Genomic DNA, 24,433 nt, shown 5'->3' on the forward strand with positions numbered 1-24,433 from the left:
AAATTTTAAAAATCTCTCATACAGGACTTTGGACAACACAGGTGGATTGAGAAATGTAAAGATTGACAAGCATATATAAGGTGTTGCTGAATATTGTCAATATCTAAAAACTTAAAAAAAAGTATTCTAAGACACCTTGTAATAAAACAGGATAAATTATGAACGAAATGGAGGAAAAACTATAATATTTTTAACCTGCTGCACTCATATCTTAAATAGCTACACATGTGAAAAAGAAACAATTCAGGCAAACACAGAGAAAGCTAGTTGAGCAATTTGCCATAAAAGTGTTTCTATCAAATACCCCACCTGGGTCCACCTTTTCAACATGAAGATGTTAGCTTCTTTTAAGATAGGTTTTTATTATTTTATATAATTCTCTTTTTGAAAAAAGAGAGGTTGCATTTAGAGAACACATCCTGGTTTGTTTTGTTTTTAAAAATAAGAGAAAATTGTTCCACCAATTATCTTGAACAGGCTGACTAGGAAACATTTAATATCCTTTATCATTTTAGAGGCTTTTAAATGTGAGCCTTTACACTCAGAACACTGTGACAATGTGAAAAAAAAACACTGGCTACATTTTCCAACAACATGTAAAAAGAAATATAAGGAAAAACAAGTATTTACTTGGAATTAACTGTAGTTTCATATATTCTTCCAGGAGCAAAGCAGTTTCTGCCTAAAACTCTAGAAAAACACTACTTGTTTACTTACAGAACACTCTAAAGATGTAAACTCATAATAAAAGTTTACATAACAACCTAATAGAAACAAACAACGTGAATAACGGCAAGTAAAATTTAACTGTACTAGAGACATAGTTGTATTTAAAATGCTCTTCCTTACCTGGATGCTCTTCAGAATAAACTCACTTTTCTCTCTCACATCTTTGAAGGGACACCTCTTAGAAAGCATAAGCAGATGAGCAAGTAGCTTATTCAACCCATCCGAAGACTCGGTATTTGAAAGCCCGTCTGATGGACGATGAGGTGTTTCTTTCACCGAACGAAGATACTCGGTTTTCCTCAAAATGGTTTGCCTAATGTTTTCCAGTGCTGTCTCCCTAGTAGTTGAATCTCTGCTGCAGAGTCCATCCCATCTCACTTCATTCTCTCCTTCAGCCATGACAATAGTTTTTCCTTTGCGGTCTTCAGTTACCTTTCAGCATGCCCCAAAAAATTGCTTTGTATTTTTAAAATGAAAAACGTAAAAATAAAATCAGAGAAATCAAATCGTCATGAAAACACACATCTGGGTGACATTTGGAACCACTGGTGCCTTCAGCCGATCTACAAGCTAGATCACCCTCTCACCCTCTCCTTGTACACGAAAGGGCAGTCTTCTTTCTGGAAAAACAAAGTTGGAAAGTTGCAACCTTGCAGCGCTGGCTTTGGTGGGCAGAGAATTTCGGGGAAGCGTTCTCCTCCGTCTCGCGGGGTCAGTGGATATCCTCACGTTGTGGAGCTGTCAAATCCATGCTCTGCCCCAAAAGGCTGTTAACAGTTGAACGCCCTCCAGCCATTCGGGGCTTTTTTGTCTGTGCAGCCACCGGGTTCTCTCCGGCGTTCCCACCCCGCCCCTTCTCCGACACCAGTCCCCGCCCTCCGCAGCTCCTCCCAGCGCCTCAGCAGCCGGCCGGCGCCGGCAGGGAAGGCTCGCCGAACCCTGGCCCACTGGCCGCAGCGGCCGGAGGCTTGGGCGCTGTCGGAGGGCGGCAGTCTCGGGCAGCCGTAGTCTCGGCGGGCGGCGGTGAAAAAAAGCGTCCCCCAGCCCCGCCAATTCGGCACCCCCGGGAAGACGCTACTTCTCCGATCCCTGAGCCCTCGCCCACCACCGCCAAGCCAGAGGGCACAGGGCGGCCCTGGCAATCCTCGAGCGCCAGGCTGGGCCGCGGAGCTGGCGGGGCGGCGGGGCCCGAGGCGCAAAGCCCGCCCTTCGCCCAGCCCCATCGGTGGGGATCAGCCCAGAGGGCGGGAGCAGGGAGTGGAGACGGGGTCCTCACCCCCAGCCCCTCCCCTTTCTCCGCCCGGCACAAACCGGGAGCCGCCCCGGCCCCAGCGCCTTCTTCCCCGCCCAGGCAGACGCGACCCGCCGAGGCAAAGCCTTAGGAAAAAGCCCCGCCCTCTGGCAGGCTACCTCCGGACCCCAAGTGCGCCGCGCGCGGCTGCCAGTCACTGCCGGCTGCTACGCATGCGTGACTGCGAACTGGGCCAAGCGCTCCCGGAGGCGCTAAGCTTGCGCCCTGAGGCGGTTTCCGTTCCCGGACGTTTGGACTCTGTCCTGGAGAAGGGGAAGGAAAAAGTAAGACGTAGAAGTACACTGAGACTTCGTCACACATAAAACAAGCACGACAAAGAAAGAGGGCGCGAAGGGACTCCTGGAAGAAATTGAGTCTACATTTAAGATCACCCTAAAAGTAGTGACGGCCTCTTTATTACTCCAAACCCCAGATTTAAGTCGGAAGGACGTCTTCGCTTTGACTTGTGGGGAATGTAGTTTCGATGCTGCCGGCGCGTTTTGTTTGCGACAGAAACTACAACCCCCAGGGGCCACCGCGACGTTGCCTGTGGGTGCCCGCGAACCAACGGTTAGCGGTGGCAGGGGCTGACTGAGAGCGTCTGCTTGGTAAGCACTGTAAGCTGGGTTGTCACCTTTCCTTGACAGGGTTTTTCCTTCCTCCATTTCCTCTGGGATTTTGGAGACAAAGCCATCTAGGGTGGCCTCCCTTAGTCCAAGGACTTTTTCCAGTGACTTGCGTGGGAAGGACTAGTCCAGCTGCCCAAGCGCGGGGTGTGGTGGGTGAGGCAAGGATTTGGGATCCTGATCCCAAGGGTCGCAGGGAACGGCCTAAGTAAGGCCAAGAAGGAAGGATGCTGTGGAAACTGGAGCTTCGCGCTGCTGCCTCTGATTCCGCCCTTTTCTGTGGACACACGCGGGGTGGATTTGGGATCTCTGCGCATTTGCACCTTTGTTTGCCTTTGCTTAGGGATGTTCTGGGCTTTATTTGCTCAGTCAAATGAAATCCTAGGCAGGGCTTTGAAAGCAAGTTGTCAAATCCATCTCGTAAAAGAATCCCCAGTATTCCTAGATAGGAATTCTTGCAGGCTTTAAGGATACAGCAGGAAAAAGAAAGCAAAACCGTAAAAGTCTCCAAAACTTAGTCGACTTTTTCAAAAGATTCAGTCATTTGCTTAAAATTAGTTTGCTTTTAAAAAGTTATTATTTGAGAAAAGTCGAGGTTTGAACGGCCATCAGTGGACTGATAATCTGTGTAGATTTTAATTCTTTACATTGCAGAATTGCATTGCACTAAATTCTAAAAATTTCATCTTGCTAGGCACTGAGTATACAACAATGAAAAAGACAGTCTTACTAGTTAGAGGAACTAGTTGTTAGACATACGGTTACAATAATATATGATATCACTGGGATGTCTAGAAGGAGATGACTTAGCCCAATCTTGGAAAGTCAGGGAAATCTTCATCCCAGGGGAAATGAAGACCAAAAGAACAGCATATGCTAAGGCCCAGAGTGAGAGATAGGGTACTTTCAGGAAACGTCAGTAAGCCAAATCATGCATACTTGGTTGGCGGTGTGGGGTGGGACGGGAAGGGTGCTTTTTGTGTATTGATGCACTTAGAAGCTACAAAGAGACAGGTATTGTGAATTCTTTACATCGTTTCTGTAAGTGAGCTATTTTTGAATAGATGCATAGTTCTGATGAATTGGTCTAATTTCAAAAGCCTTGTTACATTCTGACACTTCTAGTTTGAATCTGAATTTTAAAAAGGGAATAACTTATGAGTATGATTGAAAAAGCAAAACAAAAACCATTCCGTTTTCATCTCCTTTTTGGGATCTTCATCCTCTATCCAGCCCATAAAGGGTCGGGTAGTTTCTTAAGGCTGGGTGCCTTTTTATGCTGTAGTTAAATATGATCTCATGTATACCCATGGCTTCACCAACACCTATGACTCTCAAATGAATAGCTCCATTCAGCTTCACCTCTCAGCTTTCACAATATCTCTTGGATATTTCTTCCTGGATATCTCAAAAGCATCTCAAACTCAACATGCCTAAAACCAAATGCATAGTTATCTCTTATGAATCTAATTCTTTTTCAGTGTTCCTTATTTCAGCAAAGGACACTACTATCCATCTACTTGTGAAAATTTGAAAGCTAAACATTATTCTTTATTTCTTCTTGCCCTTCATACTTCTATGGCCAAATTATTATGAAGTTCTGCCAACTTTATCTCCCAAAATATCCTTCAAATATATTTTTCTCTTCACCTGTCTTCAAACTGCGATAATCTCTCAAGACCACTATAGTAGCAATTATTCACAATGACCCTCCTCCATTAGTTCTCCATTATATCTGCCAGAATGATTTTTTGAAACTGCAGATCTGATCAGATTTTCTCTTGGTTAAAACTATTCAGTGGTGTCCTACTACTGTTAAAGACAAAACTCCTTTATAAAGCCTGACATCATCTGGTACTCTTTCAGACTAACTTCACATATTGCTCTCCAGATCAGCCATACAGTCCATTTTTCAGTCATTGGTTCTCATATTCCATTTCACCCACGCATTTACTCAACAAATCTCTGTTGAGTCCCTTTTATATAACAGGACATTGAAGATACAGCATTGACCACAATATATAAAAATTCCTACTGTCATAGAGCTTGCATTCTACTGAGGAGAGATAATAAATATGTAAAACACTTAGTAAATGAAATGAAGACAAATGCAGTGGAGAATAAAACAACTGGGAAGGGGAATGGGGAGTGCCAGGATGTGAGGGGCAAGGTTCACTTTTAAATAAGGTTGTTAGAAAAGACATAATCCAGAAGGGGACAATTGAGATATGAAGTAGGGGAGGGAATAAACCATGTAGATGCCTGGGCAAATAGCATTCTAATGAAGAGAATTAGTGCAAAGGCCTTGGGCAGGAGCCTGAGTGCACATTTGAGAAATAGCAAGAAGGCTAGTGTGGCTGGAGCACAATGAGTACAAAGAGGAGAATAACATGAGGTCACAGAGAAAGGAAGTAATGGTAGGAGAACATGTAGGTGACTGAAAGGACTAACATTTTTAATTGGGTTGGGAAAGCATTGGAGAGTTTTGCGCAGATGAGGGCATGATCTGACTTTTAAAAAATGACTACTTTTCTTTCTCTCTCTTTCTCTCTCTCTCTCTCTCTCCCTCTGTCTCAACGGAGTTTTGCTCTTGTTGCCCAGGCTGGAGTGCAATAGCACAATCTTGGCTCACTGCAACCTCCACCTCCCAAGTTTAAGTGATTCTTCGTCCTCGGCCTCCCAAGTAGCTGGGATTACAGGCATGCATCACCATACCTGGCTAATTTTGTGTTTTTAGTAGAGACAGGGTTTCACCATGTTGGTCAGGCTGGTCTTGAATTCCTGACCTCAAGTGATCCACCCACCTCAGCCTCACAAAGTGCTGGATTACAGGTGTGAGCCACCGTGCCCGGCCTCTTTCTTTTTTCCTGAGACAGAATCTGACTATGTCACCCAGGCTGGAGTATAGTCATAGCTCACTGCATCCTTGAACTCCTGGGCTCAAGTAATCCTCCCACCTCAGTCTCCCAGGTAGTTGGGACTACAGGCACGTGCCAACAAGCCCAGCTAATTTTGTATTTTTTCCTTTTTTTTAACTGAAATTACATAACTGAGATAATTTTTGTCTTTTTATAGAGACAGGATCTCACTGTGTTGCCCAGGCTGGTCTTGAACTCCTCAAGTGATTGCCTCAAGTGATCCTCCTGCCTCAGCCTCCCAAAGTGCTGAGATTAGAGGCATAAGCCACTGCAACTGGCCTGAAGTGAATATTTCTTTTAAATTGTGTTGAGCATAGACCATAGGGAAGCAAGGGTGGAAGCAGAGAGACTGGTTAGGAAACTAAAGTAATAATCCAGGTGACAGAATCTGGATACATTTTGATAGTATAGCCAACAGATTTTCCTGACAGATTGTGTGAGAGTAAGAGTCAAAAATGGCTTCAAAGTTTCTAACCTGAGTAACTAGAATGGAGGAAGTGCCATTTACTGTTATGGGAAAATCTGCAGATTTGTGAATGGGAGAGAGAGGAAAGGTTGGTATTTTAGCTTGGCCACGTTAAGTTTGAGATGCCTCTAAGAAATTCACATTGAGATGTGGAGGTGGAGGAGGCAGTTGAATAAATGAGTCCAGAAGTGAGGAGAAAGATCTGGCAATAGATATAATTTTGGATTTTATAGTAGTGTTTTGATAGCAGTTGTTGATATCACCAAAAGTGATATTCTATGGAGTTTCGGTGGATTTGGAGTTCTCTGCAAAGGTGACTGTGAAGGAGCAGCCAGTGAACAGAGGAAAACCCACTGTTCAGTAGGTGTTCTAGAAGCAAAATGAAGAAAGTAATTAAGGAGGAAGGAAAAATAAGTTATGTTAAATGTTGCTGTAGGTCAAATGAGATGAGGATTCATAATGGACCAGTACATTTAGCAACATGGAGGTCATTGGGATCTTGATAAGAAACTTTTGGTGGAGTAAAGGGTACAAAAGCCAGGTGGGTACTTTATTTATTTATTTATTTTTATTTATTTATTTATTTTTGAGAAGGAGTTTTTGCTCTTGTCGCCCAGGCTGGAGTGCAGTGGCGCTATCTCGGCTTATTGCAAGCTCCGCCTCCCGGGTTCAAGTGATTCTCCTGCCTCAGCCTCCTGAGTAGCTGGGACTACAGACACCCGCCACCATGCCCGGCTAATTTTTGTATTTTTAGTAGAGACAGGGTTTCACCATGTTGGGCAGGATGGTCTCGATCTCCTGACCTCGTGATCCACCTGCCTCAGCCTCCCAAAGTGCTGGGATTACAGGCGTGAGCCACCGTGCCCAACAATGGGTACTTTTATTTAGTAGAGTATGGGAGACAGCAAGTATGGATGCAGCACTCTTTTACTGTGTTCTTTGTCCAGATTGTTCTAGCCTGTCTTTAACTCCTCTTCTTGCAGGTCTTTGCTCAAATAATCATTTTCTCAGAGGTGTCCCTGATCTAATTAAATACTCTTCTTGTAAATAGACTTATTGCACCGTAAACCTTGAGTTGCTCTTATGTTACCAATTAGTTTTGCAGTTGTGCCATGATTTGATTAAAGTGTGTTTATTTCAGTAGAGCTTAAGCACACAAGAGGAACTACTGTGCTTGTTTTTGTTGATCATCTTATCTCTACCTCTGAGTACAGTGCCTGGTACCTAGTACAAACTTAATAAATGTGTGACGCAAGAATAAAGGAATGAATGAATGGAAGAATGATATAATGCCACAGAACTTTCAAAGGTATGGCATATTTATCTATCATTTACAAAAACACAAAGTAATTAATGGATGGACGAGGGTACATTATAATAAAAACATGTTAGAAAGTTCGTCCTAAAAAAAACAAAGCCGGGCACAGTGGCTTATGCCTATAATCCTAGCACTTTGGGAGGCTGAGGTGGGCTGATCACTTGAGGTCAGGAGTTTGAGACCAGCTCGGCCAAGACGGTGAAACCCCGTCTCTACTGAAAATACAAAAATTAGCCAGGCATGGTGGTGGGCGCCTGTAATTCCAGCTACTTGGGAGGCTGAGGCAGGAGAATCGCTTGAACCCAGGAGGCAGAGGTTGCAGTGAGCTGAGATCGTTCCATTGCACTCTAGCCTGAGTGACAGAGTGAGATTGTCTCAAAAAAAAAAAAAAGAAGAAAGAAAGAAAGTTTACAGAATCTGTAGCCTAGGAAATGTAATTACTGGTCACATAAAATTTTATTTAATGTGATACAGTTTCACATTGTTTAATTCAGAGTTCTTATATTCATAATGTCTGCTTTTTGGCTGGGCATGGTGGCTCACACCTGTAATCCCAGCACTTTGGGAGGCCGAGGCAGGTGGATCACCTGAGGTCAGAAGTTCGAGACCATCCTGGCCAACATGGTGAAAGTCCATCTCTACTAAAAGTACAAAAATTAGCCAGGCATCATGGCACATGCCTCTAGTCCCAACTACTCAGGAGGCTGAGGCAGGAGAATCGCCTGAGCCTGGGAGGCAGAGGTTGCAGTGAGCCAAGATCGCACCACTGCACTCCAGTCTGGGTGACAGAGTATGACTCTGTCTTAGGAAAAAAACAAAACAAAACAGTCTGCCTTTTTTGCTGCAACATATCAATAGATGTTATGGAATTTAGAAGAACTTCTTTAGATCAGTAAATTTTCACAGTTACATTTTAGAAGAGTAATTAATTAGGGAACAGATATTGAGAGGTTTTGCTAACTTTGGTCATGGACCATGGAATCATGCAGTATGTTGCCTTTTAGACTGGCTCCTTTACTTAGCAATGTGCATTTATAGTTATTTTATGTCTTTATATGTATGGCTTGGGAGCTCATTCGTTTTTATCACTGAAAAATAATCCATTGTATGGATATATCACAGTTTGCTTATTCACCTTTTGAAGGACATCTTAGTTGCTTCCAGTTTTTATCAATTATGAATAAAGTGTCCTACAAATTTATGTGCAGGCTTTTTCTGGGCATAAATTTTTAACTCATCTAGGAATATGATTGCTGGATCTCAGGTAACCCTATGTTTAGCTTTGTAAGAAACTCACAGCTGTTTTTCTTTTCTTTCTTTTTTTTTTTTTTGAGACGGAGTCTCACTCTTTCGCACAGGCTGGACTGCAGTGGCGCCATCTCGGCTCACTGCAAACTCCGCTGCCGGGTTCACGCCATTCTCCTGCCTCAGCCTCCTGAGTAGCTGGGATTACAGGCGCCCGCCACCGCGCCCGGCTAATTTTTTGTATTTTTAGTAGAGACGGGGTTTCACCGTGTTAGCCAAGATGGTCTCGATCTCCTGATCTCGTGATCTGCCCGCCTCGGCCTCCCAAAGTGCTGGGATTATAGGCGTGAGCCACCGCGCCCGGCCACACAGCTGTTTTTCAAAGCAGCAGTACCATTTTCTATTTCCCACCAATGAATGAGAGTTCCTGTTGCGCCCCACCTTTGCCAGGATTTGGTGGTATCAGTGTTTTGGACTTTAGCTGTTCTAATAGGTATGTAATGGTATCTCATTATTGTTTTAATTGGTGATTCCCCAATGACATATGTTGAGCATCTTTTCATACGCCTATTTGCTGCCTGTGTATCATGTTTGGTGAGGTGTCTTTTCAGATCTTTTGTCCATTTTTAAATTATTATTACTGTTGAGTGTTTTTGTTTTTTAGAGGCAGGGTCTCGCTAGGTCATCCAGGTTGGAGTGCAGTGTTGCTTTCATAGATCACTGTAACCTGTTGGCTCAAGCAGTCCTGCCTCAGCCTCCGAAGTAGCTAGAACTACAGGCATGCACCTCCACGCTCAGCTTACTATTGAGTTTTAAGAGTGCTTTGTATATTTTGGACACACAAGTCCTATATCAGACCTGCATTTTGTAAATATTTTCTCCAAGTCTGTGGCTTGTCTGTTCATTCTCTTAATAGTGTCTTTTGCAAAGCAGAAATTTTTAATTTTAGTGAAGTCCAGCTTTCATGTATCATGCTTTTCGTGTTGTAGCTAAAAAGTCATTGCCATACCCAGGGTCATGTAGATTTTCTCCTGTCTTCCAGAACTTTTACAGCTTTGTGTTTTGCATATAGGTTTATGATCCATTTTTTAGTTTTTTTTTGTAAAAGGTATAAGGTCTGTGCCTAGATTTATGTTTTTATTAAAAAGTTTCTGCTGGATCTGAAATTATTATTTTGATCAATAATATTAAAAGGTGAAAAACTTTTTTTTAAAGACCATTATACTGAATCTGTACAACTATATTGGTGCCATTCTTCAAAACTGTTCCTTGAGAGAGAGACCTGAAGTCAGCCTAAAGATGAGGCCAGGGAGAACTTTATCTGGAACGTATCAGGAAACCGGACTAACAGTTCCATTTTAGTTATCTGTTGTCAGCATGTGCAGTTGGCTGAGTGCTGTAAGTGAAAATTGTTAGGAAGACTTTCTACAATTAAGAATATTATTCTCCAATTGAATTACCTTGTTACTTGTCTACATTGCTGGTTTTTGTTTTTGTTTTTTTGCTACTTTTTTGCCTAGTCTTACAAGGTTGCAAAAATCAACCTGTGATTTTTCCACAATAGTTTGACCCTTCTCTACAATGAAACACTGAAGCCATGTAAACTTAAAATATCTCTTTCTATGATAACTGACTTCAACTTAAGTTTTTAAAGGAAATTATACTAATTATTTACTGTATAGTAGCATAAGCAGTTTTGCCTCTAAATGCTTCCTTAGTTTTTCTTTTGGCTTGTTGAAAAATGTCTTGTCAACCAAGTACTATATGTGTACTTTTATGTGTGGGGTATATGTGTATTGCCCAAATGAATCATAAAGGCTCTTAATTTGAATCTGTATATTTTATTTTTAGGTTTTCCTTAACAAGGTCGATTTGAATTCCTTAACAAGATTGATTTGAATGATATTCTTTTCAGACCTTCAAAAACATATTTTCTGAAACACTGTCATACATACTATTCTCAGAATACCATGCCCCTTTTTTCTATGTTATTTTGGTTCCATCTTTCAGGAATAAATGAGTAAACCACTTAAATCAAGTTTACTCTTCAGTATTTTCTCCAGTTTTTCTGTTTTTGGTGTCTCCAAATTTACTATAGTATGCTTTGAATGACTAAATCTCTAGTATTTCTGACATATATTAATGGATAGATTTTTAAAAACCAATAATTGTTGAATCTATTTTCATTTTGCTCTTCTTGAAAGATTTGTGAGCGAGCTCTAGCAATATACGCAACATACAATATGAATTTTATAAACCAGTCTCACTACTGACTCTATTCTTATTTTTCTACTTATTTTCCTTATCCACATTTTACATGAATATATATATATAGGGGTAAGATATTAAAATTATATGTCATTTTTAAAAGCATTACATATTTCAAACAAAAAATAAGAGTAACAAAATAAATACCCTTTTAAACTACCCCTTGGAATGAACAAATGTTAACATTTTACCTAGTTTACTTTAGTTTTTTTTTTTTTTTTTTCAATGAAATAAAATATCACATAGGTTGTGAAAGTGCTCTTGGCACAGTCATATATTGTCTTTGTCTTTTAAAAAAATGTTACATAGAAGATATCTTACTATCTGTAACTTACTTTCTGTTTTACTCAACAATATATTTTCAGAGCTTATCTGTGTTGCTAAATGTAGATCTTGTTTTTAAATTTTAGCTGGTGTATAGTGTTTCATTGTATGAATATGATACAACTTATTTATCCAGTCCCTATTAATGTATATTTATTTTTAAAAAAAATTTTTTTCTGTTGCAATCAGTGCAGCAGTGAACATCATTATACATATGTCCAGATATGTGCCATTTTCTCTAGGGTTCACTCATAAATTCGGAGAAGTGGAATTGCTGAGTTATAGGATATACACAGGATCACATTTTTCAAGTTATGTTTTGTTTTACCAGTTTACACTCCCACTGGCAGTTCATGGGAATTTTCATTTCCCCACATCCTTGACAAAACTTAATATTGATAGGCGTGTTTTTTTGTTTGTTTTTTGTTTGTTTGTTTTGTTTTGTGAGACAGAATCCCACTCTGTTGCCCAGACCAGAGTGCAGTGGCACAATCACAGCTCACTGCAAGCCTCAACCTCCCGGGCTCAAGCGATCCTCCCACCTCTGCCCTACAAGTAGCTGGGAACACATGTGTGTGCCACCACACCCAGCTAATTAAAAAAATTTTTTTTTGTAGAAACAGGGTCTCACAGTATTGCCCAGGCTGATCTTGAACTCCTGGGCTCAAGAAGTCCTCCCACCTCAGCCTCCCAAAGTGCTAGGATTACAGACATGAGCCACTGCACTGGGTCCTGATAGGCTTCTTTTAAAATTTTTTTCAATCTAATGGGTGTAAAATAATTTCTGTATTGTTTAAATTTGCATTTTCCTGATCAATGAAGTAGAATGTTTTTGTCCTTTTAGCTATTCGTGTTTTCTTGTCTTTTAACTTCCATTGTACCTTTTGTTCCTTTGTTAATTGACCTTTGTGTTTTTCTTAATAATTTATAGGATAGAACTTGTTTCTGTATTTCAGATACTAATCTTTTATGTTATATATGTTTCTTTTTTAAAGATATCATCAATGATGTTTTTTGTTATACAGACATTTTAATTTTTATATAGTTTTATCATTTTTTCTTTTTTATTTGTAAATTGTCGTTTTAAGAAATCTCTTCTTACCCAAAGTCTGAAACATACTCTATATTTTCTTCTAAAACAAAGGTTTGTTGTTCACGTATAGATGTTCAGTCTAGCTGGAATTTATTTTTGTGTTTGGCATGGAGTAGAGATATATGTTTATATTTTACAGTGTGGATAGCACTGTATAGTGAATATTGGCATAGTGAATATTGAATAGCCAATCCTTTCTCCATGGAAATGCCCTCTTTTTCATATACCAAATTCCCACATATGTAGAAGTTTATTTACTCTCTTTTCTTTTGTATCAGTCCCTTTTGTCTCACCTCAGGCCTATACCACTATTTTAATGACTGAAGTACCATAATCAATCTTAATAACTAGAAAAACAGTACCATCTTTTTGTTCTTTTTCACAATGCCCTTACAAATTTTTATTTGCCATTATCCCTATGATTCATACAGTTTCTGATGCTATAGTGCAAATGTATGTTTTGAAATTACATTTTCTAGATAGATTATCTAGATTAGGGATCCCCAACCCTCGGGCCATGGACTGGTACCGGTTCGTGGCCTGTTAAGAACGAGACCACACAGCAGGGGTGAGCAACAGGTGAACAAGTGAAGCTTCATCTGTATTTATAGCTGCTCTCCATTGCTTGCATTACCCCCAGAGCTCCGCCTCCTGTCAGATCAGCAGTAGCATTCTCACAGGATCACAAACCCTCTTGCAAACTGTGCATGTGAGAGATCTAGGTTGCACACTCCTTATGAGAATCTAAAGCCTAATGATCTGTCACTGTCTCTCATCACCCCTAGATGGGACTGTCTAGTTGCAAAAACAAGCTCAGGGATCCCACCGATTCTACTTTACGGTGAGTTGTATAATTATTTCATTATGTATCACAATGTAATAATAATAGAAATAAAGTTCACAATAAATGCAATGGGCTTGAATCATCCTGAAACCATCCCATCCCCACCCCTAACCCAGGTCCGTGGAAAAATCGTCTTTCATGAAACCTGTCCCTGGTACCAAAAAGATTGGGGACCACTGATCTAGATTATCTTGGGTTGTCCTATATAGAAAATCATATTTCCTACAGATAACAATTTTTACACTCTTATACATCTTATTTTCTTTTTCTGTTTTGTCCCTTTGTCAGGATCTCCAATTCATTATTAAATAATACTACTGATAGTGGGTATCCTTGTTGTCAGTTAGTGTTTTTAGTGTCAGATGTGGACCTTTTTCTTGAAACTCAATACTTTTCATTTATTTTAATTAGTATTCCATTTATTAAAATTGTCATTTTTTATATGCAGTTTTCCCTAAGACTTTGAGTTTAACTTACAAGTTGTACTACATCTATTTTAAGTATAGTAGTTTTTGCAAGGAAATAAGGACTTTGGCTTTTTTAAAATTAATGTTCAAGACCAGGCATGATAGCTCATGCCTGTAATCCCAGCACTTTGGGAGGCTGAGGCTGGTGGATCACTTGAGGTCAGGAGTTCAAGATCAGCCTAAGCCAACATGGTGAAACCCCCCCGTCTCTACTAAAAATACAAAAAAAGAAAATTAGCATGGCATGGTGGCACACACCTGTAATCCCAGCTACTCAGGAGGCTGAGGCGGGAAAATTTCTTGAACTCAGGAGGTAAAGGTTGCAGTGAGCTGAAATCGCGCCACTTCACTCCAACTTAGGTGACAGAGTGAGACTCTATCTCAAAAAACTAACGAAATAAAATTAATGTTTGGTTAACTTGTAAGTATAAAAGATAAAATTCTCCTTAAATATGTAATAGTATTTACAAACAAATTTCTTATACGTTTCAAACTACAATTTTCAATTTAGTCTATCATTTTATCAGATACTTAAGCAATTATCAAAACAGACCTTCAATTCTAATAAGCAGTATCTTCCTAAGTAAGCAACTTTTGTGAACCTAATAAATTAGACTTATATTTTTAAATAAATCTGATTTTCTTAATCATTTTAAACATTTAAAAAATCCAACCATGATTCACGAATTCTGGCTTGAATTTTCTCTCTGTTTTTAGCATCTGGGCATTTCCCCTTTTTCTTTTGAGCTTGGCTATATATTTTTTTAAAGTTATGTATCATCTAATACTTTTGTGTGTAGGTTAGAGGAGAGTTTTCTCTTTCATATTAATCAGAACTTTTTATATTTTCCTTCTTATTACATATAATTTTATAAGTTGCTTAATAGTCTTTCTAAAGCCTGAAAAATACGCGTTTCAGATACCTGTTAAATAATGCAAATTATGGATTCTTTTTATTTTTAAAAATCTAGACTTAATGGTTGTCTAAATAAGAGCATTAAGGTATTCATAAGGGAATTCACAGAGAAGACAAAACTTAATTGTTACCCCAGGTTTAGAACTCAAGAATTTGGCAAAAGCTTCAGTAAAAGTTCATATTTGTGGCTGGGCATGGTGGCTCACACCTGTAATCCCAGCACTTTGGGAGGTCAAGGTAGGTGGATCACTTGAGGTCAGGAGTTCGAGACCAGCTTGGCCAACATGGTGAAACCCCGTCTCTAATAAAAATCCCAAAATTAGCTGGGCATGGTGGCGCTTGCGTGTAATCCCAGCTACTTGGGAGGCTGAGGCAGGAGAATCACTTGAACCTGGGAGACGCAGGTTGTAGCGAGACGAGATCGTGCCATTGCACTGCAGCTTGGGTGACACAGAGAGACTCTGTATCAAAAAAAAAGAAAAGAAAAAATAAGTTCATGTTTGTAAGTACAACTCTCTTTTAATAGAATTTTAGAAATGGATGAAAACCTCAAAATTAAGTTATTCATTTTGTTTAATTCATAAATATATAAAGTTATGGAGAAGTTAAGCTACTAATTAGGACAAGATCCCAGAAATAGTTAGAAACTAGTGTTGTCCACACCAGTGAATCTAAATGTAATGCCCCACCAGTAAGCAGTAGTGTTTTGGAGGAGTCTCTGACACCAAAGCTTATAAGGACTACAATATTTAATGTTCTACATTTTTCTCTTTTTTTTTTTTTTTTTTTTGAGATAGAGTTTCACTCTCGTCACCCAGGGTGGAGTGCAGTGGCGCGATCTCAGCTCACTGCAACCTCTGCCTCCAGGTTTCAAGTGATTCTCCTGCCTCACCTGCCACCACGCCCTGCTAATTTTGTATTTTTAGCAGAGACAGGGTTTCACTATTTTGGCCAGGCTGGTCTCGAACTCCTGAACTCCAGTGATCCACCTGTCTCAGCCTCCCAAAGTGCTGGGATTACAGGCGTGTAACCCACCACAGCCAGCCCCATTTTTCTTATTTTGTTTGACTTAATTGCATTTTCCTACATTCCTCTGTTCAAAAAGGGGTAGATGATACCTGTGAGACCTTGTGCTGTGATTTTTTTGGCCTTTATTAATTTAGAAAATACGAGAGACAAATTCTATTTCTTGTTCCAAAATAAATTCATGCAAATTGTTTGAATTCTGTTACTCAATTTTACCATCTCATTTATGAGCCCTCCTTATTTCTTGATTTAAAAAAGGCGAAGGATTTTTATGCTCTGAAGAGAAACCACAGTATTGTTTCATGAATTATATTAACAAGAAGATGTTATAGCATCTACTGAATGATTTGGCTATATCATGATTCTGTTAAGTACTTTTGAAGGTACACTAACTTCGCAATTTTTATGTGCCATTCCATCAGATATACCAGACTGATTATTTACTAAATCAAGTGAACTTAAATACACAAATGCTAGAATTCGTGACTTGTTTTTAGTAGGAGAGTCTCTTTCTCTTCCTTTACTCTCCCACACTAGAAATACAAATTTCTAACAAGGATGTTGTGGACAATTTGCTCTTCGTTATTTCTATTATCAGTTGTTATTTCTTGTTATCAATTACATGTCTCATAATATCTCAATAGTAGTCTCCTGTGTAGAGCTGCTTTGATGATTATGTATATAAACATTATAGACATTACCTGAAGTCTGTTCTGTGGAATGCTAATCTCTTAAGAGTATTCACCAAAAAGGTTTCTGTTGTACATAAATTTGGAAAATGCATGCTTCATCTTCATTTTGGAAATTTACAATGATAGTAGCATATTAAAGATACTGACAAGACTTGCAGGTAAAGAAGGTTAATTTTGTTTTACCAATTTCCTGAAAGTTATTTGCCAGGAAATTCATTTAATTTAGGGAGTAATTTCAATTAACATCCTTTGAAACCAGTGTTCCATAGAGCAAGTCTTGGTAAATACTGTTTAAAAGTATGAATCTTTAGTGGGTTGTAGATCTATAACATTTAAATATTAGAATGAAAAGTATATATATATTTTTATTATACTTTAAGTTCTGGGATACATATGCAGAATGTGCAGGTTTGTTACATAGGTATACACATGCCATGTTGGTTTGCTGCACCCATCAACCCATCATCTACATTAGGTATTTCTCCTAATGCTACCCTGCCCTAGCACCAAACCCCGTGACAGGCCCGGGTGAGTGATGTTCCCCTCCCTGTGTCCAAGCGTTCTCATCGTTCAACTCCCACTTATGAGTGAGAACATGTGGTGTTTGGTTTTCTGTTCTTGCGTTAGTTTGCTGAGAATGATGGTTTCCAGCATCATCCATGTCCCTGTAAAGGACATGAACTCATTCTTTTTTATGGCTGCATAGTATTCCATGGTGTATATGTGCCACATTTTCTTATCTAATCTGTCATTGATGGGCATTTGGGTTGGTTCCAAGTCTTTGCTATTGTGAACAGTGCCACAGTAAACATACGTATGCATGTGTCTTTATAGTAGAATGATTTATAATCCTTTGGGTATATGCCCAGTAATGGGATCACTGGGTCAAATGGTATTTCTAGTTCTAGATCCTTGAGGAATCGCCACACTGTCTTCCACAATGGTTGAACTAATTTACACTCCCACCAACAGAGTAGAAGCATTTTCATTTCTCCACATCCTCTCCAGCATCTGTTGTTTCCTGACTTTTTAAATGATTGCCATTCTAACTGGCATGAGATGGTATCTTATTGTGGTTTTGATTTGCATTTCTCTAATGACCAGTGATGATGAGCTTTTTTTCATACGTTTGTTGGCTGCATAAATGTCTTCTTTTGAGAAGTGTCTGTTCATATCCTTCACCCACTTTTTGACACGGTTGTTTGATTTTTTCTTGTAAATCTGTCTAAGTTCTTTGTAGATGGATAGTCAGATGGATAGACTGCAAAAATTTTCTCCCATTCTGTAGGTTGCCTGTTCACTCTGATGATAGTTTCTTTTGCTATGCAGAAGCTCTTTAGTTTAATCAGATCCAATTCATCAATTTTTGGCTTTTGTTGCCATTGCTTTTGGTGTTTTAGTCATAAAGTCTTTGCCCATGCCAATGTCCTGAATGGTATTGCCTAAGTTTTCTTCTAGGGTTTTTATGATTTTAGGTCTTACGTTTAAGTCTTTAATCCATCTTAAGTTAATTTTTGTATAAGGTGTAAGGGAGGGATCCAGTTTCAGCTCTCTGCATATGACTAGCCAGTTTTCCCAGCACCATTTATTAAATAGGGAATCCTTTCCCCATTGCTTGTTTTTGTCAGCTTTGTCAAAGATCAGATGGTTGTAGATGTGTGGCGTTATTTCTGAGGCCTCTGTTCTGTTCCATTGGTCTATATATCTGTTTTGGTACCAGTACCATGCTGTTTTTGTTACTGTAGCCTTATAGTATAGTTTGAAGTCAGGTAACATGATGCCTCCAGCTTTGTTCTTTTTGCTTAGGATTGTCTTGGCTATGCGGGCTCTTTTTTGGTTCCATTTGAAATTTAAAGTAGTTTTTTCCAATTCCATGAAGAAAGTCAATGGTAGCTTGATCAGGATAGCATTAAATCTGTAAATTACTTCGGGCAGTATGGCCATTTTGACAATATTGATTCTTCCTATCCATGAGCATGGAATGTTTTTCCATTTGTTTGTGTCCTCTCTTATTTCCTTGAGCAGTGGTTTGTAGTTCTCCTTGAAGAGGTCGTTTACATCCCTTGTAAGTTGTATTCCTAGGTATTTTTTTCTTTTTGTAGCAATTGTGAATGGGAGTTCACTCACGATTTGGCTCTCTGTCTGTTATTGGTTTATAAGAATACTTGTGATTTTTGTGCATTGATTTTGTATCCTGAGACTTTGCTGAAGTTGCTTATCAGCTTAAGGAGATTTTGAGCTGAGACGATGGGGTTTTCTAAATATACAATCATGTCATCTGCAAACAGAGACAATTTAACTTCCTCTTTTCCTACTTGAATACCCTTTATTTCTTTCTTTTGGCTGATCGCCCTGGCCAGAACTTCCAATACTATGTTGGACAGGAGTGATGAGAGAGGGCATCTTTGTCTTCTGCCGGTTTTCAAAGGGAATGCTTCCAGTTTTTGCCCATTCAGTATGATATTGGCTGTGGGTTTGTCATAAATAGCTCTTATTATTTTGAGATGCGTTCCATCAATACCTACTTTATTGAGAGTTTTTATCATGAAGGGTTGTTGAATTTTGTCAAAGGCCTTTCCTGCGTCTATTGAGATAATCATGGGTTTTTTTGTCATTGGTTCTGTTTATGCGATGGATTACGTTTCTTGATTTGTGTATGTTGAACCAGCCTTGCATCCCAGGGATGAAGCCAACTTGATCGTGGTGGATAAGCTTTTTCATGTGCTGCTGGATTCAGCTTGCCAGCATTTTATTGAGGATTTTCGCATCAATGTTCATCAGGGATATTGGCCTGAAATTTTCTTTTTTTGTTGTGTCTCTGCCAGGTTTTGGTATCAGGATGATGCTGGCCTCATAAATGAGTTAGGGAGGAGTCCCTCTTTTTCTATTGTTTGGAATAGTTTCAGAAGGAATGGTACCAGCCCCTCAACTCTGGTAGAATTCGGCTGTGAATCTCTCTGGTCCTGGGCTTTTTTTGGTGGGTAGGCTATTAATTGCCCCCTCAATTTCAGAACCTGTTATTGGTCTATTCCGGGATTCGACTTCTTCCTGGTTTAGTCTTGGGAGGGTGTATGTGCCCCGGAATTTATCCATGTCTTCTAGATTTTCTAGTTTATTTGCGTAGAGGTGTTTATAGTATTCTGTGATGGTAGTTTGTATTTCTGTGGGATTGGTGGTGATTTCCCGTTTATCATTTTTTATTGCGTCTATTTGATTCTTCTCTCTTTTCTCCTTTATTCGTGTATCTATTTTGTTGATCTTTTCAAAAAACCGGCTCCTGGATTCATTGATTTTTTTGAAGGGTTTTTGTGTCTCTATCTCCTTCAGTTCTGCTCTGATCTTAGTTATTTCTTGTCTTCTGCTAGCTTTTGAATTTGTTTGCCGTGGCTTCTCTAGTTCTTTTCATTGTGATGTTAGGTGTTGAATTTTGATCTTTCCTGCTTTCTCTTGTGGGCATTTAGTGCTATACATTTCCCCCTACACATTCCTTTAAATATGTCACAGAGATTCTGGTACGTTGTGTCTTTGTTCTCATTGGTTTCAAAGAACATCTTTATTTCTGGCAGAAATATTTATTTACCCAGTAGTTATTCTGGAGCAGGTTATTCAGTTTCCATGTAGTTGTGCAGTTCTGAGTGAGTTTCTTAATCCTGAGTTCTGATTTGATTGCACTGTGGTCTGAGAGACTGTTTGTTATGATTTGTGTTCTTTTGCATTTGCTGAGGAGTGTTTTACTTCCAATTATGTGGTCAATTTTAGAATAAGTGTGATGTGGTGCTGAGAAGAATGTATATTCTGTTGATTTGGGGTGGAGAGTTCTGTGGATGTCTCTTAGGTCCGCTTGGTCCAGAACTGAGTTCAAGTCCTGAATATCCTTGTTAATTGTCTATCCCGTTGATCTGTCTAACATGAAGGTGGGGTGTTAAAGTCTCCCACTGTTATTGTGTGGGAGTCTAAGTCTCTTTGTAGGTCTCTAAGAACTTGCTTTATGAATCTGGGTGCTCCTGTATTGGCGGCATATATATTTAGGTATCTTTATTTCTTTAAGCCAATTTATCTTCATAATTTTCTTTGTAACATGGATCGTCCCCTCTTCCCCTAACTTTTCCCCTCTTCCGGAGAAAAGCCCATGTCCTCCTCAGATCAAAATTTTTGTGTTCATTTACTTATTTACCTCATTTTATTGAGCCCCTGCGAACACATCCGAGAGATACATGATGAATAAAATACAGTTCTCTCTCTTGAAGATCTAATACACTGATTTGATGGGGGAGGGGAGCCACCTATACAGGATACCCCCTCACATCTTTACTCATCATGACTTTGCATTTACCTATTTAATAGCATCAGAAAAATGCTCTCAATATATATTTTTGTAAAGACTTCTTCATTAAATCTAAGATGTCAAAGATTATAAGTCACAGCATTATTTTATGTATCACAAAGAAAAAATGCTGCCAAATATAGTTTAAATGTGAATCCTGATTTTGGAGATGCTAAATGTGAAAAAATGTATGTATTAACATACAGTAGTAAATATTTATTAAATATTAGATGTATTTTGTTGTATGTATTTCTATTACATTAATTGAATTTAGTTACCAAATGCTTATTAAATGACTGCCATGTTAAAAAGTCCAGTGTAATAGAATAATGAATAAGATGTTGTCCCTGCTCTTAAGGAAGTATAAAGGAAGGCAAATGGGTACAGACATTGCTAGAATAAAGCTATGTTTGCCATATTGTTAAAATCCATTCATCTGTAAATGGACACTTAGGTTGTTTGTATATATTTCTTGGCTATTGTGAATAATGCTGCAGTGAACATGGGAGTGCAGACACCCCTTTCTGTACTTTTTTTTTTTTTTTTTTGCTTTGGGTATATACCCAGCAGTGGGATTGCTGGATTATATGGTAATGCTATTTTTCATTTTCTGAGGAACCTCCATACTGTTTTCCAAAATAACTGTGTCAATTTACAATACCACCTACAGAGTATAAGGGTTTCTTTTTCTCCACATCCTTGCCAACATTTGTTGTCATTCATCTTTTTGATAACAGCCAATCTGACAGGTATGAGCTGATATCTCATTGTGGTTTTAATTTTCATTTCTTTGATGATTAGAGATGTTGAACATTTTAAAGTATATATCTATTGGCCATTTGTATGCCTTCTTTTGAGAAATGTCTATTTAAGTCCTTTGCCCATTTTTAATAGGGTTGTTTTCTTGTTGTTTCATAGTTTGAGTTTTTTGTATATTTTGGGTGTTAGCCCCTCATGTATATAGAAACAACAGAATACTGTTTAGCCTTTAAAAAAAAAAAACAGGAAATTTCTTCATTTTCAACAACATGGATGAACCTAGAGGACATCATATTAAGGGAAATAAGCCAGGGACAGAGAAACAAATACTCTGTAATCTCACTTATATGTGGAATCTAGAAAAGTCAAAATCATAGAAGTAGAGAGTAGAATAGTGGTTACCAGAGGCAAGGGGCAGGGTTTGGGAAGAGAGGTGGGAGAGTTGTAGGGCGTGGACAGGGAAAGGGAAGATGCTGATCAATGGGGTACAAAGTTAAGTTACTAGAAATAAGTTCTGGTGTTCTGTTACACTGCAAGGTGACTATAGTTATTATATTTCAAAATAGCTAAAAGAGATAATTTTAAATATCTCACTACAAAGAGATGGTAAATATTTGAGGTGATGGATATGCTAATTACTCTGATATGATCATTCCACAATGTATACATGTATTGAAATATCACCTTATACCCCATAAATATATACAATTATTATTTGCCAATTAAAATAAAACTAATAAAAATACAAATGTAAAACTATATTTGTTAAAGCAACTAAATTAATCAGATAAACCATGATTAATAAATACATTAAAATATGGCTAAATTAATGATAGTTGATTTTGTAAAAGTTATAAATTAACAACTTCAAAAATCTTCTGTTGTTAATTTTTTATTCTTTCATTGTTAGAAGTTAGGGGTAGTAGTGGATAAAAGGGAGAAATGGTAGGAAATATTTATTTATGGGTATATATGTATTTTTTTTTAAAAGGAGAGAAAAGAGAGAAATGACACTCCTTCAGAGTGTCATTTTAAAGGAATTTCATGTTGTTCTCAGTTGTAGTCTCCACACTACTCTATTTGTAGGGAAAACAATTCTAGTAGTTGTAATGTTTGTTTTCTTTGGGAAATTTACAAATTAGATTACGCTCAGCCAAACATGTTTCTCTGTTTGTGGATTTATACAATGGAAAAATGTTAACTTTAAGCTGGCATCTATGTGCTATCAGTAGTTTTATTAGTTGGCCCACCCATTGTCGGTGTGTGCACTCAGGGAATGCAAACTTATTTTAATTTTGGCTTAAATAAATAACGTTAAGAAAATAAATCTGTTATTTTTTTAAAAAAATCTGAAGCCAAGTATAAAGAAAAATTTGATTATTTATGATGTATGGAAAGCAGTACAGAAATCAAAAGGGTCCACAGTTAGAGTCCGGAGACCTGGGTTTGAATTCTGGCTTTGCTCTTCATTTTTTATACATATTCAATTAGCCAAGTCACCCAATCTTTTCATCTGTTTCCTAATGTGTTAAAAAGTGACTGTAGTAATAGTAATAGCATTCTTTAAGGTTGTTAAGACTAAATTTAGCATGTAAAAGCTTGTAAGTGGTAATACTTTTCAAATGTTGATATTTTTAGATTTTGCCTTTTATTGCAGATATGAAGAATATACTATATAAGTAAGACTACATACATTTTATAGAATTGAGTTCAACAATTTTGATTTATCTGTATTTTTATGAGTTTTGGTCAAAAAAAGGAAAGTAAATTTGTTTTAGGTATTTCCTGGAATTCTATTTCCTCCCTATTAAGCATTTTATGTTATGTTATGTTATGTTATGTTATGTTATATTTTATGTTATGTTATTTTTTTGAGACAGAGTTTCGTTCTTGTTGGCCAGGCTGGAGTGCAATGGCATGATCTCGGCTCACTGCAACCTCCACCTCCCAGGTTCAAGTGATTCTCCTGCCTCAGCCTCCCAAGTAGCTGGGATTACAGGCATATGCCACCACGCCCACCTAATTTTGTATTTTTAGTAGAGAGGTGGTTTCTCCATGTTGGTCAGGCTGGTGTCAAACTCCCTACCTCAGGTGATCCGCCCAACTTGGCCTCCCAAAGTGCTGGATTAAAGGAGTGAGCCACGGCGCCCAGCTCCCATAAGCATTTTAGAGATACTTTTCTTAACAGTAGAGTAGACTAATTGATATATATGTTACTTTATTTATATAGGTACAGTTTCAATCTTTTTCTAGGTTCTGATTGTCATAAAGTTTTTGATAAGAGGTTATCCAAGAGAAACTTTGTCTAAAGTATAGTATTATTGACTGGAGAAATAATCTCAAGACATGGTGAGAATTGTGAACTTCAGGAGTTTTTTCTAAGTTCTAAAAATCTCCAGTAATGCCTTAATTCAAAACAGGCCCAGACAATTTGACAATATGTACCAGAAGCATTTAAAACTGTCTTTGACCTAACAACACAATTGCTAGCCTGTTTCTTAATGAAAAAATTGGTAATTTACAAAATCATTTATGTACTGCCATTAAGAAAAACATACTTCTAAAGAATGATATACAAAAAAAGATAATGATTCAAGAAAACATTTATCACATATTAAGTAGAAAGACAATTTATACAAGCATGGTACAGTCCTAACTTTGGTTAAAATAATAGAAGACTGATTTAATATATACCAAAAGTGTGTTAACAATATTTTAATAATCTGAGATTGATAAAATTCCCGTGATTTTTATTTTCTTCTATAATTTCAAAATTTTGTAGAATGAACATGTATTACTTTTATAATCAGAAATATATATATAGTATGTTTGTGTCAAACTTCTTTCCAAACACTCTCATTCTAGTCTCAGCTATTATAGTAAAATATCGTGGATTTATATATAACGTAAGCATAAGAAGTTGTAGGCAATATTCAGGTACACAAGAGAATATTACTTATGATTGAACTTATTGTGAATGCCTTTGACTATACCTTTTGGCTTTGCTGCTCTACAAACCTTCTCTATCTTTTGATGGTCTGTAATGTGCCGCTGATAGGAAGTTTTTAATTGAAGGATGAAAGGTGATCATATTGAAGGAACCTGAGGCTGTCTTAGCCAGGGCTTG

The 24,433-nt window shown here is 38.2% G+C and overlaps 2 protein-coding genes across 19 annotated transcripts in view; one reads left to right on the forward strand and one right to left on the reverse strand.

The window, feature by feature from the left end:
* SESN1 (sestrin 1) overlaps positions 1 to 1,888 on the reverse strand; it is a 106,452-nt gene extending 104,564 nt beyond the window's left edge. Inside the window, exon 1 of the mRNA XM_063604972.1 lies at positions 850 to 1,888. Within this exon, the coding sequence (XP_063461042.1) occupies positions 850 to 1,128 (279 nt within the window). The 5' untranslated portion in view covers positions 1,129 to 1,888. The remainder of the gene's footprint in view (positions 1 to 849) is intronic.
* Positions 1,889 to 2,182: 294 nt separating this feature from the next.
* The window catches only part of CEP57L1 (centrosomal protein 57 like 1), a 68,968-nt gene continuing 46,717 nt past the window's right edge, over positions 2,183 to 24,433 (forward strand). For 3 of the 18 annotated variants that reach the window (XM_055114027.2, XM_055114031.2, XM_014345442.5), the window contains exons 1-3: positions 2,552 to 2,628; positions 7,245 to 7,339; positions 13,064 to 13,119. Coding sequence is in view for 3 of the 18 variants with exons in the window: in XM_014345442.5 (XP_014200928.1) it covers positions 7,296 to 7,339; positions 13,064 to 13,119 (100 nt within the window). In the remaining 15 variants the exon portion in view is untranslated. Of the gene's footprint in view, positions 2,305 to 2,489; positions 2,629 to 6,466; positions 6,572 to 7,244; positions 7,340 to 13,063; positions 13,120 to 24,433 lie in introns of those variants that run through there. The other 15 variants (XM_055114029.2, XM_055114033.2, XM_055114026.2 and 12 more) reach the window with 12 other exon arrangements.

The sequence above is a fragment of the Pan paniscus genome, chromosome 5, assembly GCF_029289425.2.
Source record: "Pan paniscus chromosome 5, NHGRI_mPanPan1-v2.0_pri, whole genome shotgun sequence".
Taxonomy (NCBI): domain Eukaryota; kingdom Metazoa; phylum Chordata; class Mammalia; order Primates; family Hominidae; genus Pan; species Pan paniscus.